Raw genomic sequence first — 19,635 nt, 5'->3', positions numbered from 1 at the left:
CGTTATTTAACGTTTTTGGCAGTCAAAGAGTTAAGGAACAAAATGCATTAAAAATGAATAATAATTTATTAAAAAATTTTTGGGGGAATTTTAATAAAAATATTCTCAGTGGGCCAGGGTAAAGTATAGAGTGGACCATATGTGCCCCGTGGGCCGTTCTTTGCCCACCCGTCTTGAAACGGATGTGCCTCCTGTCGTTCTAGCCGATGGAGTCTGGGCGAGGCAAACTCGCGGCTGTCCTACTACGACGGCCTAATCCAGTTGTCCTACAGCAACGGCTCGCAGTACAACAACCAGCAACACACGCTCCGATCCACCCTCATCTCCTTCCTATGTGACCCTGAAGTTGGCGCTGGAAAACCAGAATTCCAGGTCGACCTCCTGTTGGTTTTTTTTTTTGTTCCTTCCAAATGTTTTGACTAGCAGTTTCTCGTAATGCTTTTCGTTGGACACAGGCTGAAGACAAATACACGTATAACTTCCACTGGTATACATCGTACGCATGCCCTGAAAGGCCTCACGAGTGTCTGGTGACCGATCCCAAAACTTTGGACCAGTATGACCTCTCCAGGTACGTCTTCACTGTATTGTGTTGAAACAAAAACATCACGAGCGCGACGTCCGACATCTTCCTTCTGTGTGCAGCTTGTCTCGCTCGACATCCGGCGGCAACTGGCAGACCATGGACCTGTCCGACACCGCCAACCTGCGGAAGTACTACATCAACATATGTCGACCCATCAACGCCGTTCAGGGCTGCGACCGACACGCGTCCGTCTGTCAGATGAAGTACACAACCTCGCAGGTACATGAATGCATCGTACTGCTCGCTCGTAATTTGGGGCTTTTGTGTAAGCTATTAACTCATTCACTGCCATTGACGGCTTTAGACGTCAAAAATTCATTAGAACTATTTTTATTAGTTTAACATTTTTTTCCCACTTTTGTCAACAAGAGTATGAAAACCTAGACATTTTTTTAATAATCTTTTTTTGTTGAAAAAAAAGGAAAAAAAATAGATATTTGGGGCGTCAGGTGATTAATTTTTTTTTTAATTAATCGCATGACTTCAATAGTCAACTCACGATTAATCACAAATTTTCTATCTGTTCTAAATGTACAATATTTTTTTTCCCTAGGTTTTCATACTCTTGTTCACAACAGTGGGAAAAATGTGAAACTAATAGAAATAGGTTAAATAAATTTTTGACATCTATAGCCGTCGATGGCAGTGAATGAGTTAATTAATTCACTCCCAGCCGTTTTCACTGAAGCAACCCCCTTCGCTCCAGGTTGTTTTATTGGATTTTGACTGATTTTGCAAGGCCCACAGAACATTGTGTTCTATTGCTATAAAAACATGGAACCTACCAAAAGAATCAGGATTTTTTTTTTCATATTTGTATCTGTTTCTGTTTTGCAATAATTAGCCTTAAAATATAGGTAAGTTTGATCAATATTCACATTCCTGGTGAAAACACTGACAAAAAGAGCTTGTTGCAACATGGCCCTGGCTGATCTCTTATGCTCTGCTGCCACCTGATGGCCGTTTAAAATTATTATTTTTTTAAATAACTATCATTGCTTTAAGCCACCTCTTCATGTCAGAAGCTGCATCAAAACCTTCTGTATGCTCTTGCATAAAAAAAATATGTAAAGATGTTTTTGGGAGAGAAGGACAAAGTATTAAAAAACATTTTAACACGTTTTTGGGATTGAAGGAGTTAAAAAGTTATTGTCCGTTCAAAATGGATCCCTCCTGCAATGTCCAAAACGACAAAACGTATCTCATCCCTCCCTTCAGGGCTTTCCACAAGAAGTGATGTCCGTAAGCAACATGGGCGTCTCCAAGCGCGGCCCAATCATCGAGGGTCGCGACCGGCTGCTGCTGGAGTTCACAGACGGCGACCCCTGCGAGTCAGACGGCCTGAAGCTGACCTACACCACCCGAATCCACCTGGTGTGCACCAGGGGGATGCTGGTCAGTTAAGACACTTTGAATGGGCGGGGCCGTAGCTCAACGTTCTTCTCCATGTGACTTTTTTGTTGTTGTTGTTGGTCTTCATCGCCACACAGTCAATGGGCCCGCGGTTCCTCATGTACCAGAACTGCACCGCCAACTTCATATGGGAGACCAGGGCTGCATGTGCCATCACCACTACCAAGAACAATGCAAGTGATTTTATCGACTAATTTGAGTTTACTATCATCACCTGTTCATATCGTTTTTGTTTTTTTATGTTGCCAAAATATTGATCAAAATTAGTATAGCATTTGCTTACAAGCTGCAAATATCTACAACTATGTCACCTCACAAAGAAATCCCCGAATGGGGCAACGTTTCCTTTTTCTATCAGGAAAGGGGGGAAGGAATTGAATAAAATCAGATTTTTGTGGAGAGAAAAAAGTCATAGGATTTATTTTAATGCCATATTGCTCAGCCTTCAAATTGACAAATGTGCTTTTATCTCAGAGCTGCGCTGTGATCGATCCCGACACCGGCTTAGAGTTCAACCTGCAGCCGCTGGCCTCCAAGACCGGATACAAGACCAAAGCCAACGGGAAGGACTTCTTGGTAAGACGGATGTTTGGCATAGGCAGCAGGGCTTCCTAGTCTTTTCCTTATACAGGGATGTGATTTTTCCGCTAATTCGCGGAATTCCGCTTTTTTTTTATCTCCCCCCCAAAAAAAAAAAATATATATTTTTTTTTTTTTTTTTTTTAGTAGTTCATTGTGTATGCACATGACTCCGTCAGATAACATCTTCTGCTATAACAAAGACATTTGTGGTATGCTCTAATATGAGTTACTTTTCATTTGGTCATGATACAATTATTTGTTCATGAAATTTGAACTCTTCAACATTATTCATGTGTTAACTTAGTAATCACATTAGTTAGATATGATGATATTCTCAGTGATAGTTTTTAAAAGCAAAGGCAGTCCAATGTTTTTGAATGTGACTGATTTTGAGTTGACTAAAACTGCCATTTTATATGGGATAGTTCAATATACATTGAAAATGTATGCTGTTGTTTTGTCTATTTCTTTGGCATGTGAGTGCATTGAAAGTACTTAAAAACACGGAAAACCCATGACCTCCGGGAAGCCCCTCTTGTCCCCCCACCAGGGCACTGCCCTGGACCTAGCTGGGTGCCAGCGGCCCCCAGACCCCCGGCTAAATTTTCAGATAATTTCACTTTGGTCAAATCACATCCCTGCTTATAGTCATTTAGTTGCGACACTCTTTTACCGAAGTAATTTTAATCATATATAATCCAAATTCAATGTGCAAAGTATTTTTTTAAGATTGCATTCAGGGCATAAAATAAGTTGAAGGTGTACGACTACTACTACTTAAATAGGCACACACTTAACTTCATATCATACATACATATTAAATATTTTTATGAATGATTCAGAATCAAAAAAAAAAACACACACACACATTGAGAAGTTCAACACTTTCTAATGGTTGTTACCCCCTCGCAGGTGAACATCTGCTCAGATGTGGCGGATTGCGGCAAGGGAATGGCGGGCTGTGAGCTGGAAGACGGGAATCCCATCAGCCCGGTGGGGGTGGAGAAGACCCTGCAGTACTCCACGGATGGCCTCCTCAAACTGACATACAAGGGACTCCTTGACGATTCTACAGGTGAACAGACGCTTTAGGCTAGTGGTTTGTTTTTTGCTTCCATTTTGATCTGTGCATGTGTAATTAGCAGTCAACCTTAAACATGTCTTGACAATAATATGTTACATGTGACCTCACTAGTCTTAACCTGGCATTCTGATTAATATTACGTTTGTGGAATATGAGTTACGAAGCAAAAGCCAGCCATTTTTAATCCCATTTTAGCGGCGGCCATTTTGCCACAAAAGATGACATCAATGTTGCTAAGGGCTCGGGCAACGACCAATCACAGCTCACTTGTTTTCTGAAGCTGCGCTATGATTGGTTGAGACCTGAGCAACTGTGATGTCATCTTCAGTCGACAGACATCAAGTGGCAAAATGGCCGCCCCCTGAGATGGATAAAAACGGCTGGATTTTGCTGCTTAACTCATATTCCACTAACGCAATATTAAACAGGATAACATATTTAGACAAGTGGGGCTGCATAGAACATGTTGTCAACATTTTTTGGGGGTTGACTTCCACTTTAATACAATACAATTTACTTGTTAGAAAATTAACTGACGACTCCTGTCTTGTTTTCAGCAACGCGGGACACTTTCACCATTAACTTTGTGTGCGATCCAAACGCGCACACCGGCTCAATAAAGCTGCTGCGCGAGGACTTGAACACCCTTCCCAGCCACGTGGTCCACGACGTCTACTTTGAGTTCTCCACCGCACTAGCCTGTGTCCCCGTGCCGGTGGACTGCCGCGTCATCGGTATCGGCACGCAAGATACCGCGAAATTTGTCCGCCCTCTTTAAATTTAACGCGCGTTTACGTGGCCTCCAGATTCCCATGGCAACGAGTACGACCTGAGTCACCTGGTCCGAGGCGGAGAGGACAGTCCCTGGGTCGCCATCGATACGGACGCGGTGAAGTCACGCAGCTTTTACATTAACGTCTGCAGACCCCTCCCGTCTATAAAGGACTGTCCTGGTCAGTAATAGAGTGCATCTGTCAAGATTTTTTTCTAGTACCTTGAGCGGCTTTATACATCTATTAATAACAAAATGTGTTTATTTTTCCTTCCAAGTGGGTCCTTTGGGTGCTTGCGCCGTAATTGGCGGTACTAGTTACAGCCTGGGTCTGGTCCAGGCCAGCCCACAAGTGGCAGAAGACGGCTCCATCAGCATCTTGTACCACAACGGGGATAAGTGTGACGTCGCGTCTCGTTACTCAACGCGCATCATCTTGCTGTGTGACGACAGCCCAGTGAGTAGTCCATAGTCAAGTCAATTTTATTTATATAGCACCCTATCATGTAAAGAAACAGCAAAAGTTCTTTACACCCAAAAACAAAAAAACATGAACAACGTTCAGATTAAGGATAGACCGATTAACGGCCTTTTTACGAATATGAAGGCCGATAAAGCTGGTATGTAGCTCACCGAGCGGTGAATGTTTAGAATGTAGCAAATTTAGGTTTTCATCAGGATTTGTATGAAGCTCACAGTTTTTACTTGTCGCAAAGATATTTACAACATGTTCGGACAATTTTTCACTATATGCGAAGATCTTTTGAAACCTTTTACGAACCCTGATGAAAACCCCAAATTAGCTACATTAGCCATCAGTTGTCACTCATACTTTTCATGCATTTATTTAAATTTCCACTTTATAAATTTTTTTTTTTTTTGCCTACACTTTTTATAAAAGAAAAGAAATTATGTTGAAATTTTGAAAAACTTTATTTACAATAGAAACTTTATTTTACTTGCATTTTAATTTAGCTTAACACATTGCTGGTGACCCTGATAATTTTTAAACAAGGCTACTAATTCTTTATATGTATAAAAATAAATACAAAGTTTTTATTTTTACACTAATATTTTCTCTTTTACTGCAAAAGAATATCGGTTGAAAAAAACCCATATTGGTCTATCACTCCATCCAATGTAGAAAATAAGGCTACATGAGAGACACTGTGTGTGTGTGTGTTTGTTTCCAGGGCTCCCCCATGTTTGATCGACAAGTCGGTTGCGAGTATGTCTTCATCTGGCGGACGTCCGAGGCCTGTCCCATCAAGAAGTCCCAAGGTAGAGCCACCACGCCAAGAATGTTCCTGACAGCTAGCTGTGTTGGTGGTGTCATGCTTTATAAATTTTTTTGTTTTGCGTTCAAGTCTGAGCTCTTCTAACATCCCCAAAACATACATGATAGCTTCATTATAGCCTCTCAATTGTCTATAGCTGTAAATGTACCCTGAAATTGGCTGGAAACCACTCCAGGGGTGATGGTTTTAAATGGCTGTTTTGCCCGTGGGTCCTCTCAGGTGACGAGTGCCGCGTCCGCGATCCGAGAAGCGGCTTCGAGTTTAACCTGAGCTCCCTGAAGGGCAAAGATTACCCAGTGAGGAGCGACAAGTACATCCACCACCTGTCTGTGTGTGGCGGGCTCCAGAGGGGTGTCTGCACCGACAAAGACACGGGCAGCGACGTCGTCTCCTCCTGCCAGGTGGATGGAAACAACCACAAGATAGCAGGTGCCAAACAGCAAAAAAAAAAAAAGTGGTTTATCCTTGCCGTGTCGCATTTTTGTAATGGCGATTGGTTGGTATGTGTGTGCAGGAATGGCGAACGAGCTTCTGAGCTACGTGGGAGATCAGCTGATTTTGAACTACACCAATGGAGAGACGTGCCACAAGATCTACCAGCGATCCACGGAGATCTACTTCTCCTGCCACCCCGACATGCACCCTGTAAGATTCACACTTGGATTGCACCAACAGCATCTGCAAACTGTTAGCATCAACATGCAATTTAGCACCCGCTATTTGGAATCTAAGTAAATCAGATCCATATATATATATATATATATATATATATATATATATATATATATATATATATATATATATATATATATATATATATATATATATACTTTTTTTTTTTTTAATTAATGAACTGCAATAGTTTCTTGTAGATTTTCTAAGTGTTGACTGCACTCTGTTCTTTACCCATAAGGGGGCGCCAGAGTTCATCAAGGAGACTCCCGAGTGCACCTACCTGTTCAATTGGCGCACTGCGCTGGCATGCCTCCCTGTCAAAACCACCAGCTGCTCATATCAGTAAGATTGCGTCTCAAGCAGCTACATTTTATTCGTACTAGTCATGTGACAGAACCAGCAAGCGTAAAAGTAATATTTCTGAAATACTCAAGTAAAAGTCTGTTGTAACGCGTCTGACACTAGAATATATCCCAAAAGTTACTAAAGAACGTGTCTCTGTCTAGTGATGGTGCAGGCCACTCGTATGACCTCTCACCTCTGGCCATGGAGGCCCAAAACTGGGAGGTGACACCTTCGACAGAGGACAAAAGCAAACGGTTCTACCTCAACATCTGCAGGTCGCTGGTGTCGCAGGGAGGTTCGTCTTTCTGGTTTTGACTGTCAAGCTCATCTGTTGCAGTGTTTCCCAACTTTTATTGCATTTTTACACACCACGAAACAATATGTCCTTTAAAGTAAAATATATATTCTCAACAGCCAAATAATGATCACATCTCAATTTACATGAACACATTTTCAGAAATTTCCCATCAAAATTAACTTAGTTCTTAAATTTCACACTTCATCTGTGGGTAGGCACTCTCGACAATTTGCATTTATTTACTAAGAATTAAAAGTCATATTTCTATAGTATTTGCTCTTCTTACTCTCCGGCAGGTTCGTGGAAGTGTCCCTCCGGCAGTGCGTCCTGCGTGAAGACCGGAGACCAATACATGAGTCTGGGACAGGTGACGAGTGGCCCCACGTGGGACCGCAGCGTGCTGAAGCTGCAGTACGGCGGCGGCCAGGCCTGCCCCGACGGAGTCCGCAACAGGACGACCATCATTCGCTTCAAGTGTGACAAAGACCAAGTTGTAAGTTGACAATGTAGAGTTCATCTTACACACAATGATTAGTCCAAAATGGATTCCCCCCCCCCCCCCTCATGTTTTTTTTTTTTTTTTAAACAATACTGTTGAATATTTGTGTCCCCTCAGGACTCTCGTCCAACCCTCATTTCCACCATCGAGGACTGTTTGTACACATTTGTGTGGTTAACAGCTGCTGCCTGCCCGTTGAACAGCAGCCAGCATGACGGCTGCAGAGTCGCCAACCCAGCGACAGGTAACATTTAACATTTCGCATTCAAAGAAATGACCAAATTTGACCCTCCCTTTCCCTCGTGCAGGTCATTTGTTCGACCTCAACAGCCTGAGACGGGACGGCGGTTACACGGTGTACGACCGCGACGTGCACAGCAGGATGTTCCGCATCAACATTTGCGCAGACATGGACAACGCCGGCTGTAGCCCCGGAACCGGTATGTCGCAATTGAAAACAATTCCCCTACAAATCTGTGATATGCTTTCATCAAAATAGCGCAAGGATCTTTACATACCTGCTTCTTGTCTAGCTTTGATTTGCACTGTACATTTCACATGACTGTGTCTCCTCTAAATGGCCACAGATGTAATATTTAATGAGCCTGTTTGCTTAGCTTTCTCCATCAGAGGCCTTAAAGTTCACCGCTTGGTTCACAGAGTTAGAAATTTGCACAACGCATATACGGTAGTTATCCATGCTGGCAAGTAGATGACACTTTAACTTATAGATGGAGTCATCGTCCGCACGTGCTCCTCTCCTGGGGTTTATTTAAATTTGGGTCAAGGCACTTTGGCCTCTCAGTCCAAACTTGAAGGTGATAATGAAGTACTTTTTCTTTTTCCGCTGGATTTACACTAGATTTAAATGTCTATCAGATTTGGATTCTTATTTCCTTTTACATTTCAAGGGAGCCATATGGAACACATGAAATAAACACAGGAGTAAATAATAATAATACATCACATAAGTAATAATTAAACACTAGATGAATTTCCATCCCATGACGGTCTTCTCTCCTTTTCAACATTCCTTATTGATATTCATAATAGATAAGCATGCACTAAAGTGCAGATTTATTACAGCGGTGTGCATTAAAGACGTCAACACGGCACTGAGCGGCGGCCAGACCAACGGGAAGCTCTCGTACAAAGATCACGTGGTGGAGCTGACGTACCAGGAAGGAAGTCCGTGTCCCGCCAACCCCGCCCTCAAGCACAGCACCGTCATCCACTTCATCTGCCGGTATGGATAGTGCTGTCACTATCAAATCGTTTTAAAATCAATGATCCTATTGATTATTCTATCAAATAATCGAGTAATTGTTGTTAATCCACTAAGGTTGGACCTAATTTGAATTGAGTGGGTATAAGTGCTCATCATTTATTATCTTCTTTACATGTGCATTAATTATTAAACACCAACCAAAATTAGCCTATGATAAATGGCTAGCAATCGCGATTAGCATTAGCACGCTAGCGATTACCACTTAAGGTAAACAAACACTAACCACCATTTACTTCTCACATACGTTATTATATCTACATTACACATATAATAGTGTCCTAAAAGTCATTTACAGGCTGTGCTTCAACATTATTCCATGAGTAAACAAAGGTAGCGCTAGCTGTTGGCTATATGAAGTCAATAACTTCCTGTTCATGTCTTCTTCTGGGCACGTTTAGTGCATGACTGCCCTCTACTGGTTAATTGGTGAATACCTAAAACCAAGTGGCATGTTCTTTTTTGGAATAATTACAGCCCACATGCTTTTATAGTGTTTTGGTCGAGCTGTATTTAATGAAAACCCACTCAGTACTAAGCAGATAAATTGCATCCGCCATAAAACATGGTCGGCCCCAACTTGGTTCCGACGGAGCTTCGAGGCAGAACATTTTAGTCGACTTGGTTGACTGTTTTTTCCCCAGCCTTAGTTTCCACTCCTTACAGTGACATCTGCTCCACGCTGGAGCGCCAACTTGAAAGCTATCTGCTGTGTTTCGTAGACCACCCAGTATGAGCTCAGCCCCTCCAGAACCCGTCCTCATTTACTCCAAAGCAGACACATGCACACACTGGTTTGCCTTCCACACGCACCTGGTGTGCGAGCAGCCTGTGAGTATGAAATGTTTATAGACGCTGTCAAGACGACGGCCAGAACGGCGCCTTCAACCGTCTCGTGTCATCCTCGCAGGTCGCATGTTCGGTCCAGAACGGCTCCGCCACGATCGACCTGACTCCTCTGATCCACTCCACCGGATACTACACCGCCACCGGTTGGCTTGCGTGCAAAGATGACTTGTTAACCAGCCTGATGTCGTCGTCCACGTTGATCTTTTTTTTTTTTGTCTCTGTGGTGTTTAGATGACGCGGTGGATGAAAATGATGACTCCCCCGATTTTTACATCAACATTTGTCAGCCTCTGAACCCCATTCCTGGGGTCACCTGCCCGCCTGGCGCCACAGTCTGTATGGACCCGGACAATGGGCCCCCAATTGTGAGTCACAAATATTGTGTACAGATGAGGGATCAGTCTTAATTGATTATTTTTTTTGTTTGAATAATACAAAACAATGTTTGTGATTTATTTAAATTGATGTCACGTGAAAGGTTAACATTTCTTTTTGTGTCTCTAAAAGGACATTGGGCGGACGACGAGCGGCCCTCAGATCAGCGCCACAGGTGACATCTCCATCACTTACTCCAGCTCCACCCGGTGCGCCTCGGACCCGGCACAGAACTACACCTCCACCATCATTTTCACCTGCCAGAGAGGTGTGGAGCTGGTCAGTAAACTATTTACTTAAAAGCATCAGTTTTTTTGTTGTTGTTGTTTTTTGTGTATTTTTTTTCTCTAAACTAGGACTTTGCAATTATCAATTACAATTGAAATTATTACACTCCACAATTACAAAATCTGCATAATTGTAAAGAAAAAGGATTATTACTACAAATTTTCAGTTGAGTTGTTTAAATTCATACATTTGCACTTTTTTTTTTTTTTACATTTTAAAATAACTAATTTAATACATTTTGTTTCATCCAAAAGGAAGAAATTTATTTGTCTTAATAATGTTTACATTTAAACATTTTCTTGTTTTGTACCCAAAAATAAATGATCGTCCAAAAGTGTGATTTCCATTATTATCAAGATAATCGTGATGAATATTTTCTTGAAAATCAGATGAGCAGCCTTACTCCAAGCTCTCATCCTTTAAAAAAAAAAAAAAAACGTTTTTTGTCTCCTCAGGGCTCCCCGCGCATGCTGAGACTGCAGGGCTGCGTGTACATTTTTGAATGGGCGACCCCCGTGGTGTGTTCGGATGCCACCCACACCAGCGGATGCAACCTGACCGACGCTCAGCTGCAGTACACCTTTGACCTGTCGACGTTGACAGGACAAGTGCAGGTGACCTCAAAGACGCATTTCGAACCACTGCCGTATTTTTTTTTCCAAATTGAAAACCGTCGCCAGGTGTGACAAGCCTTTTTTTTTTTTTTTGCGGCAGGTCCCGCTGGGCTCCTCCAACAGCTACCTCATCAACGTGTGCAGCTCGGTGGCCGAGCCCGCTTGCAAGGGCGGCGCTGTTTGCCGAGTGTCGGACTCGGGAAAATCGGCGGCGTCGTTCGGCATCAGCAAAGCCATGACTATGGATTTCAAGCACAAGGAGCAAGCTGTGCTGATGCAGTATGGCGGCGGGGATCCGTGCCCGCCTGGTAAGTCGGGGCCTCTATCTCACGCCTTCCCAAAATGGTTGGACCTTGGTTTTGTTCGTAGTTTCAATTTATAGCCCTCATAAGAAATATATGCAAATGGTACGTGTTGTAGTGACGGATAAAGGCGAGGCATGCGTGTTCCCCTTCACGTCCATGAAGCGCTCGTATACTCAATGCACCACAGACGACAGGACGGATGGCAGGAAGTGGTGCGCCACCACCGACAACTACGACCAGGACAAAAAATGGGGCTACTGTGAGCCAGGTGAGGCAGCAAATTTCGCTTAGCAACATGGAAGTTTTGGTAGAAATATTTATCAGTAGTAAAGCCACATAAAAGGGTAAAGAAGATGAAGTCGGCCGTTTTGTCCTGAGGCAGACATTTTACGTTTTTTTTCCTCCCAGAGAGTCTTTAAAAAGCCAACTGGAGTCAAAAATGTCTCAAGAAGCCATGCCTGGAAAAATACATGTTGCCATTTTGGTTTGAAGCCGACATTTAATTTGAATTTTTATTTGTTTTGAAGCAGACATTTTATTTATTTATTTTTGGGGTTTGAAGCAGACATTTTAGTTGTTTTTTTTTTGTTTTCATTTATTTATTTATTTATCTTTATAGCCATCTTGTGTGTGAAAATTCAGCCCCTGCAGCCAGTTTCACTCGGTAACATGAAATTTGTCTTATTACAGCAAGTGAACCCATAAAAAAAAGTCTCAACAAGACATACCTGAAAAGATACAAGAAGTTGCCCATTTTAATTTAAAGTGGCCTTTTTAAAGTTTTTTTGTCAGGGTTTCAGAATAATTTATCCTGGAGATTAGTCTGTTAATGAATTGAAACTACGTAGGCAGAAGGATGACACTAAATTTGAAAAAAAAAAAGTAGTTGCTTGCAGGCGGTGACCTCTGCAAACCAGGAAAACTCCAAAATTATGAGGCTTTAATTAACCAGTTGACACATTTTTTACAAAAATTTTTGGATTAGAGATTCAAGTAAACTGTTCTAGATTAATTTTCTGTGTTATGAATCTGCACTTGTTTTTTTCTCTAGCACATCAGGTTTTTATAATAATAATAATAATAATAGTAATTAATATAGGGATATATTTAGTAATATTATATCAGCGAAAATTGGATTTTTTGTCCTCAAATGTCATCAAATCTGTATTGTGCTAGCTTTTATAGGCCCAAAAAAAAAAATCTAATGTGCCAGAAAAAAATTAAAGTAGACATTTTTCTAATCGGCATCAAGAATATGTCTGATTAAAATTTGCTGTTGACCAGCGTCATTTTTCTTTTCCCTCTTATTAGCGTCCGCCAAGCGGCAGTCGTCCATTTTGTTTACCTGCGACCCGTCGGCGGGCCACGGCTCCCCGCAGCTGCTGTCGGAAACGGCGGGATGCTCGGCCACCTTCCAGTGGCCAACGAGCGCCGTGTGCGCCCCGCGGAAGATGGAGTGCAAGCTGGTCAGCCAGCATCAAACCTTCGACCTGCGAGGTCTCTCCTCCCTTACGCAGCCGTGGAAGTTCAACTACAAGGGCGACTTGTGAGTCCGTTTCCGGAACCAGATGTTTCCTCGTCGTCGTGTTTGTGACTCTTCAATTTCCGTACCGACAGATATTTCATCAACCTGTGTCAGGCGATCCATAAAAGATTTCCGGGTTGTGACGAGGGGGCCGCCGTGTGTCGGCACTCGGCAGACGGACGCAATCAGACGCTGGGCCGCGTGCACACTCAGAAGATGAACCAAAAGGGTGATAAATTATTACGTAAATTATGGAGGAATATAAAATAGAAATTGCTCAGTTTTTTTGCCACTTTCGCAACTTGCAAAATTGACATTAATTTTTTTTTTTTTAAAGGCAGATAAAAGATTTACTTTGTTGTTCAATTTTCCCCCATGGATCAATAAAATCTTTCTATATAACCGGACATTTCGCCCCCTCACATAGACGGCAAGATTTCCGTCAAATACTCGGCGGGTGACGCCTCCTGTGGTAACGGCGTGGCGGCAAAGACGGAGATCCAGCTGAGCTGCGGCACCACCGTCGGACACCCGGCCATCATCAAGTATGAACGCCGCTCGACACATGACAAAATGTCACGGCGGCAAACGTGCCGTGACATTTTAGTCGGGAACGACATTCATTTACTTTCCAGTTTAGCTTGTTTGGAGCAGTTAGTTAATGACAGAAGAATGTTCGTTTTTCAGGTTAAACTTTGGCTTCTTAAGGCGCCATTATCAAGCAATACATTCGACAGTATCTGATATACGTCATTGTGTTAAATAACGCCATTTATTGTATTTTCCTCCTTCAAAAAATACCGTCCATCCATTTTTTTTGGGTTATGCATTACTCATACTGAATGCATTTTTATAGGTGCATATATAGGCTGTGTTTTGAAAAAGTGTTTCATCCAGTTTCAATATTTGCGAACAAACAGGAAGAAAAACAACACTGGTTTTTTTCTCTTTCTTTTTTGGCACAAAATTACCCAATTTTTTTCCCCACGTTATTTTCTTGTGAGTGCCGTTTTTGGTAGCAGGCTATATTGGGGCTGGGTATCGATTTCTAATTTCCTCAATCAATTCGATTCGAGTCACAAGAGTTCAATTTGATTCAAAAATAATTTCCCCGGATTCACTTCACTTTAATCTGATATTGATGAATTATGGAACGTCAATTCCTCTTTAATATTAAGGACATGATGAAAACTCCACAAACATTAAATTCCAAATAACATTTTGCGGAGGCAGTAACTGGTTAAATGATTACGTTTATTAATAAAAGTAACGTTATAATAACTTAAGTGAACATTAACATCAACAAAAATGAGATTATTTTTTTTCCCATAATTCTAATTCAATAATTGTAAATATCAATTAAACATTTTCTGAATTGTCTTAAAGTACAAAAAGTGAGGTCTTTCATAAATGTAAGAACATACTTTTAAATTCATGTGAACAGTAAATTTCAAGAAAACGGTGAGATACAAAAAAAAGTGCCGTTTGAAATTCTATTTTCTTATGAATTTATGGGAAAAATAGATAAAAATAATAGATTCATGATAATCAATATCAGGCTCGGAAAAGAAAATCGATTCGATATTGATGATTCCATTTTTTTTAAACCCTACCTTACCCTGTATGACATCATCACACAACTGTGCCCTTCAAATCTCTCAGCGTCGACGAGGCGTCCTGCCTCTTTGTGATTGGCTGGGAGACCCGCCTGGCGTGTGCCGTCAAGCAACATGCGGTGGAGATGGTGAACGGCACCATTCAGAACCCCAACACGGGCGCCCGCCTCAGCCTTGGAGAGCTTTACTTCAGGTGACGTGATGCGAAATGAATGTTTCCCTCACTTGCAACTCTCCTCGCGGTCAAACGTGACTTGCGTGCGTTCTCAGTCACCACCAAGCCTCCGGAGACAACCGTGATAATGGCGACCACTACATCTACCACATCCAGCTGTCCGGGCTCACCAACAGCTCCTTTCCCAGCTGTTTGGGCGCCAACATCTGCCAGGTGAAACTCAACGGACCCAACAGGCGGCGGATCGGCTCCTCTAGCAACGCCAAATATTGCATCAAAGGTATCGGACATACTCACAGGAGGTCACAGAGTATGGAGGATTTTTATTACAAATTAAAAATAAATACATGAATAAAAGCAGATATAAAAAATATAATACAAAAAATAAATATGAATGGAAATAAAATAAAACAAAAAATATGTATCCATAAATAAATTTAATAAAAAAGGAGATTCCAAAATTTTAAGTTAATATAAAAATAAATACAAAAATCCGCCCCCTCATTTGGATAACATTTCATCCTGACAGAGCGACTGCAGCATGTAAATAAATAAATATGTAAGTAAATAAGTGGTTTTATTTATTGATTGATATTTAATTCTATTTATATATTTACTTTTTTCTTTTTCCACATTTATTTTTGTTTTTTGAATCTCATTTTTTTATTTTTTGTAAATATATAGATAAACAGATACAGTTTAAGTTAGTTTTTATATCCATTCATATTTTCACTTTTATTCATTTATTTATTTTCAATTTTTGCAGTTTTGCTCCTCCATAACAGAGAGCTGCTACTTGTCTCCAAATATGAATAGATAGATTTATACTACAATATAAAAGTCAAGTATGGCGCTGACGCACTTTGGTGCGCCAACCCTTGCTCTAGTGTACATCTTTGGCTCATTGCAGATTAATAATTCACCCTTTCATGCGTCAACTTTCGTCATAAGGTCCAGAAAAGGAATCTGTCACAGTGACTCATTGACTTTTATTGTGTAATTTGGAGTTAATTTGTGAGAAAAAGGGGACATTGACGCAAAGCACTTATATAACATGCTATGGAGTCCGCTTATCTTTAAAATGACTTAATTATACTTGAAAGTGCTTGCTTTAAAATAAATAAATACATTGATTTTTATTTATTTATTCAATGCACGTGATGTGATTCACCCACCAGGCGGCAACCTGGACGTGATGGTGTCCTCGGATTCGGCGTGCGGGCGCGAGAGGACCAAAACGGTGTCGTCCACCATCATGTTCCAGTGCAACCCCGCGGCCGGCCTGGGCATCCCCAAGTTCATGCTGGAGACGGACGAGTGCCAGTACATGTTCGTGTGGCACACCAATGCCGTGTGCGGCCTCATGTGAGTCACACAAAACAAGCGTCTTTCCTGATGTGACCAAATATTAACACCAAAAAAAATGTGTCCTGTAGGACTGTGGACACGGAGACGCGAGACGACGACGACGACTACCTTCCGGCTTTCTCCAGGAAGAGTCAGGTGGCGGCCATCTTGTTGAGCCTCTTGATGGCGGGGTTGAGCGTTTGTCTACTTGCACTGTTGCTGCGTAAACGAGAGAGGAGGTACGAAGAACGTCCGACTTTTGATGTCTCGTTGCGAGCTGGAGTTTATTCCAGCGGACTTTTGGCGCGAGGCGCAGTACATCCTGAAATTGTCGTCAGCCAATCACAAGGCACATATAGACAAACAAATAGACTTAGTTGCCAGCCAATGTCGGGGCACATCTTCAACGCACACCTATGGGCAATTTTAGAGTCTGGCCGTTGCTTAAAAGTGGCTCTGGATCTTAGCCAAGCCTTGCTGTCAAATCATAGCCATTTAAACGTATTATGTAAATTAGCCGAATTGTAGCATCTCAATTGCTCATTTTACAAATGGCCCGTTTTTTTGTTACTTGCAGAGAAATGGTGATTCAGAAGGTGGCAGGTTGCTGCAGGAGAGGCAACCAGGTCTCCTACAAATATTCCAAGGTGCGAGATGAGGCGCTGGAACAGGCTTGACTCATTTTCAGTAAAATATTATTTCTACCCCCTCCCGCATCACTTCTCTGTTGATATGAGATGGTAAAAATATGAGCCCCGACGACAGACTAATTTTTTTTTTTTAATGGAGTATTTGGGAAAAAGGGGGCCATTAAGAATTGTGTAATAGTTTTTTATTTATTTATTCAGTTTTAAATCTTTTTAGTGCATAATGATAGTTTTTTATTAGATTTTGTTTTTCAAAAATGCTTAATTTTAGTAGTTAAAAAAAAAAGTTTTAGTTTTTTAAACAAATAGTAGAATTTGTTTTTAAATTCAGTTACTTTTTTAGATTTAAATTTTTTAAATCTGCTTAATTTTAGTTGACCTTTTTATTAGTTTTAGTTTAGTTTTTCAACAAATTGAGTGTTTTGAAAAAGCGGGTCAATAAGAATTGTGTAATAGTTTTTTATTTATTTATTCAGTTTTAAATCTTTTTAGTGCATAATGATAGTTTTTTATTAGATTTTGTTTTTCAAAAATGCTTAATTTTAGTAGTTAAAAAAAAGTTTTAGTTTTTTAAACAAATAGAGTAGAATTTGTTTTTAAATTCAGTTACTTTTTTAGATTTAAATTTTTTAAATCTGCTTGATTTTAGTTTACCTTTTTATTAGTTTTAGTTTAGTTTTTCAACAAATTGAGTGTTTTGAAAAAGTGGGTCAATAAGAATTGTGTAATAGTTTTTTATTTATTTATTCAGTTTAAAATCTTTTTAGTGCATAATGATAGTTTTTTATTAGATTTTGTTTTTCAAAAATGCTTAATTTTAGTAGTTAAAAAAAAAAATTTGTTTTAGTTTTTTAAACAGAGTAGAATTTGTTTTTAAATTCAGTTACTTTTTTAGATTTAATTTTTTTTAAATCTGCTTAATTTTAGTTGACCTTTTTATTAGTTTTAGTTTAGTTTTTCAACAAATTGAGTATTTTGAAAAAGTGGGTCAATAAGAATTGTGTAATAGTTTTTTATTTATTTATTCAGTTTTAAATCTTTTTAGTTAATAATGATAGTTTTTTTATTAGATTTTGTTTTTCAAAAATGCTTAATTTTAGTAGTTAAAAAAAAGTTTTTGTTTTAGTTTTTTAAGCAGAGTAGAATTTGTTTTTAAATTCAGTTACTTTTTTAGATTTAAATTTTTTAAATCTGCTTAATTTTAGTTGACCTTTTAATTAGTTTTAGTTTAGTTTTTCAACAAATTGAGTGTTTTGAAAAAGTGGGTCAATAAGAGTTGTGTAATAGTTTTTTATTTATTTATTCAGTTTTAAATATTTTTAGTGCATAATGATAGTTTTTTATTAGATTTTGTTTTTCAAAAATGCTTAATTTTAGTAGTTAAAAAAAAGTTTTAGTTTTTTAAACAAATAGTAGAATTTGTTTTTAAATTCAGTTACTTTTTTAGATTAATTTTTTTTAAATCTGCTTAATTTTAGTTGACCTTTTTATTAGTTTTAGTTTAGTTTTTCAACAAATTGAGTGTTTTGAAAAAGCGGGTCAATAAGAATTGTGTAATAGTTTTTTATTTATTTATTCAGTTTTAAATCTTTTTAGTGCATAATGATAGTTTTTTATTAGATTTTGTTTTTCAAAAATGCTTAATTTTAGTAGTTAAAAAAAAAAGTTTTAGTTTTTTAAACAAATAGTAGAATTTGTTTTTAAATTCAGTTACTTTTTTAGATTTAAATTTTTTAAATCTGCTTAATTTTAGTTTACCTTTTTATTATAGTTTTAGTTTAGTTTTTCAACAAATTGAGTATTTTGAAAAAGTGGGTCAATAAGAATTGTGTAATAGTTTTTTATTTATTTATTCAGTTTTAAATCTTTTTAGTGCATAATGATAGTTTTTTTTTAGATTTTGTTTTTCAAAAATGCTTAATTTTAGTAGTTAAAAAAAATTATTTGTTTTAGTTTTTTAAACAAATAGAGTAGAATTTGTTTTTAAATTCAGTTACTTTTTTAGATTTAAATTTTTTAAATCTGCTTAATTTTAGTTGACCTTTTTATGAGTTTTAGTTTAGTTTTTCAACAAATTGAGTGTTTTGAAAAAGTGGGTCAATAAGAATTGAGTAATAGTTTTTTATTTATTTATTCAGTTTTAAATCTTTTTAGTGCATAATGATAGTTTTTTATTAGATTTTGTTTTTCAAAAATGCTTAATTTTAGTAGTTAAAAAAAAGTTTGTTTTTTAAACAGAGTAGAATTTGTTTTTAAATTCAGTTACTTTTTTAGATTAATTTTTTTTAAATCTGCTTAATTTTAGTTGACCTTTTTATTAGTTCTAGTTTAGTTTTTCAACAAATTGAGTATTTTGAAAAAGTGGGTCAATAAGAATTGTGTAATAAGTAAGATAAAATAAAATTCCTAAACAATGTTGTTCCTTGTGTACGGCCGTACAGTAAAATAGACCACGTAAGCTCATGCATGAAATATTTAACAGATGAAAATTAAGGACATTTTTGCTATTGTTGTTAGCCGGAATTAGTTTCATAAATGTAAAGTGTAATTTCAGTTAGTTTTTGTTCTTTTAAAAGCACTCTCATTTTATTTTAATTTTTGTTTCCATTTTAAGCTGTAGCTATTTTGTTAGTTTTCGTTAACTATAAAACTCTGGAATAACGCGTCCCAATACTTATACCCGTTGTAACGTGACTGCATTCCCTATGCGGCCTTTTAGGTGAACATGGACGAAGATGCGGGCGAAGACGAGATGGAGTGGCTGATGGAGGAACTGGAGGCTCCGTCCGCGACCTCCTCGTCTTTCTCCTCGCAGCGGGGCCGCGCCAACCACAGCAACGGCCACATCAAGACCAAGCCGGTCAACACGGACGGCCTGCGCTCCTTCTCGTTGGACGAGCAGGAGGACGACAGCGAGGACGAGGTGCTCAGCGTGCGCGTGGTCAAGTCCTCGTCGGCCCACCGGAGCGTCTTCCTGCAGGTGAGCCGGAGCAGCAAATGTATGAAGACGTCGACGAATCTCGCCTTCCTTCACTTGCACTTTGGCCAGATAACAAG

At 39.4% G+C, this 19,635-nt stretch overlaps 1 protein-coding gene across 1 annotated transcript in view; it reads left to right on the top strand.

Moving 5' to 3' along the window:
* The window catches only part of igf2r (insulin-like growth factor 2 receptor), a 30,984-nt gene that overhangs the window by 9,404 nt on the left and 1,945 nt on the right, over positions 1-19,635 (top strand). Inside the window, exons 16-50 of the mRNA XM_077552021.1 lie at positions 204-372; positions 456-571; positions 646-805; positions 1,805-1,981; positions 2,077-2,172; positions 2,474-2,575; positions 3,494-3,656; positions 4,223-4,399; positions 4,472-4,618; positions 4,716-4,894; positions 5,631-5,718; positions 5,955-6,164; positions 6,250-6,380; positions 6,649-6,752; positions 6,917-7,050; positions 7,350-7,546; positions 7,670-7,796; positions 7,861-7,992; positions 8,639-8,798; positions 9,560-9,668; positions 9,748-9,829; positions 9,918-10,051; positions 10,194-10,340; positions 10,805-10,963; positions 11,064-11,271; positions 11,384-11,536; positions 12,580-12,814; positions 12,886-13,022; positions 13,221-13,338; positions 14,456-14,602; positions 14,680-14,864; positions 15,763-15,949; positions 16,021-16,170; positions 16,509-16,578; positions 19,298-19,558. Coding sequence (XP_077408147.1) covers positions 204-372; positions 456-571; positions 646-805; positions 1,805-1,981; positions 2,077-2,172; positions 2,474-2,575; positions 3,494-3,656; positions 4,223-4,399; positions 4,472-4,618; positions 4,716-4,894; positions 5,631-5,718; positions 5,955-6,164; positions 6,250-6,380; positions 6,649-6,752; positions 6,917-7,050; positions 7,350-7,546; positions 7,670-7,796; positions 7,861-7,992; positions 8,639-8,798; positions 9,560-9,668; positions 9,748-9,829; positions 9,918-10,051; positions 10,194-10,340; positions 10,805-10,963; positions 11,064-11,271; positions 11,384-11,536; positions 12,580-12,814; positions 12,886-13,022; positions 13,221-13,338; positions 14,456-14,602; positions 14,680-14,864; positions 15,763-15,949; positions 16,021-16,170; positions 16,509-16,578; positions 19,298-19,558 — 5,251 coding nt within the window. The remainder of the gene's footprint in view (positions 1-203; positions 373-455; positions 572-645; positions 806-1,804; positions 1,982-2,076; positions 2,173-2,473; positions 2,576-3,493; positions 3,657-4,222; positions 4,400-4,471; positions 4,619-4,715; positions 4,895-5,630; positions 5,719-5,954; positions 6,165-6,249; positions 6,381-6,648; positions 6,753-6,916; positions 7,051-7,349; positions 7,547-7,669; positions 7,797-7,860; positions 7,993-8,638; positions 8,799-9,559; positions 9,669-9,747; positions 9,830-9,917; positions 10,052-10,193; positions 10,341-10,804; positions 10,964-11,063; positions 11,272-11,383; positions 11,537-12,579; positions 12,815-12,885; positions 13,023-13,220; positions 13,339-14,455; positions 14,603-14,679; positions 14,865-15,762; positions 15,950-16,020; positions 16,171-16,508; positions 16,579-19,297; positions 19,559-19,635) is intronic.

This window comes from Vanacampus margaritifer, chromosome 19 (genome assembly GCF_051991255.1).
Source record: "Vanacampus margaritifer isolate UIUO_Vmar chromosome 19, RoL_Vmar_1.0, whole genome shotgun sequence".
In the NCBI taxonomy this organism is placed as follows: Eukaryota; Metazoa; Chordata; class Actinopteri; order Syngnathiformes; family Syngnathidae; genus Vanacampus; species Vanacampus margaritifer.
Note: the sequence above shows the minus strand (reverse complement) of the source record. Positions and strands in the feature narration are given on the sequence as shown.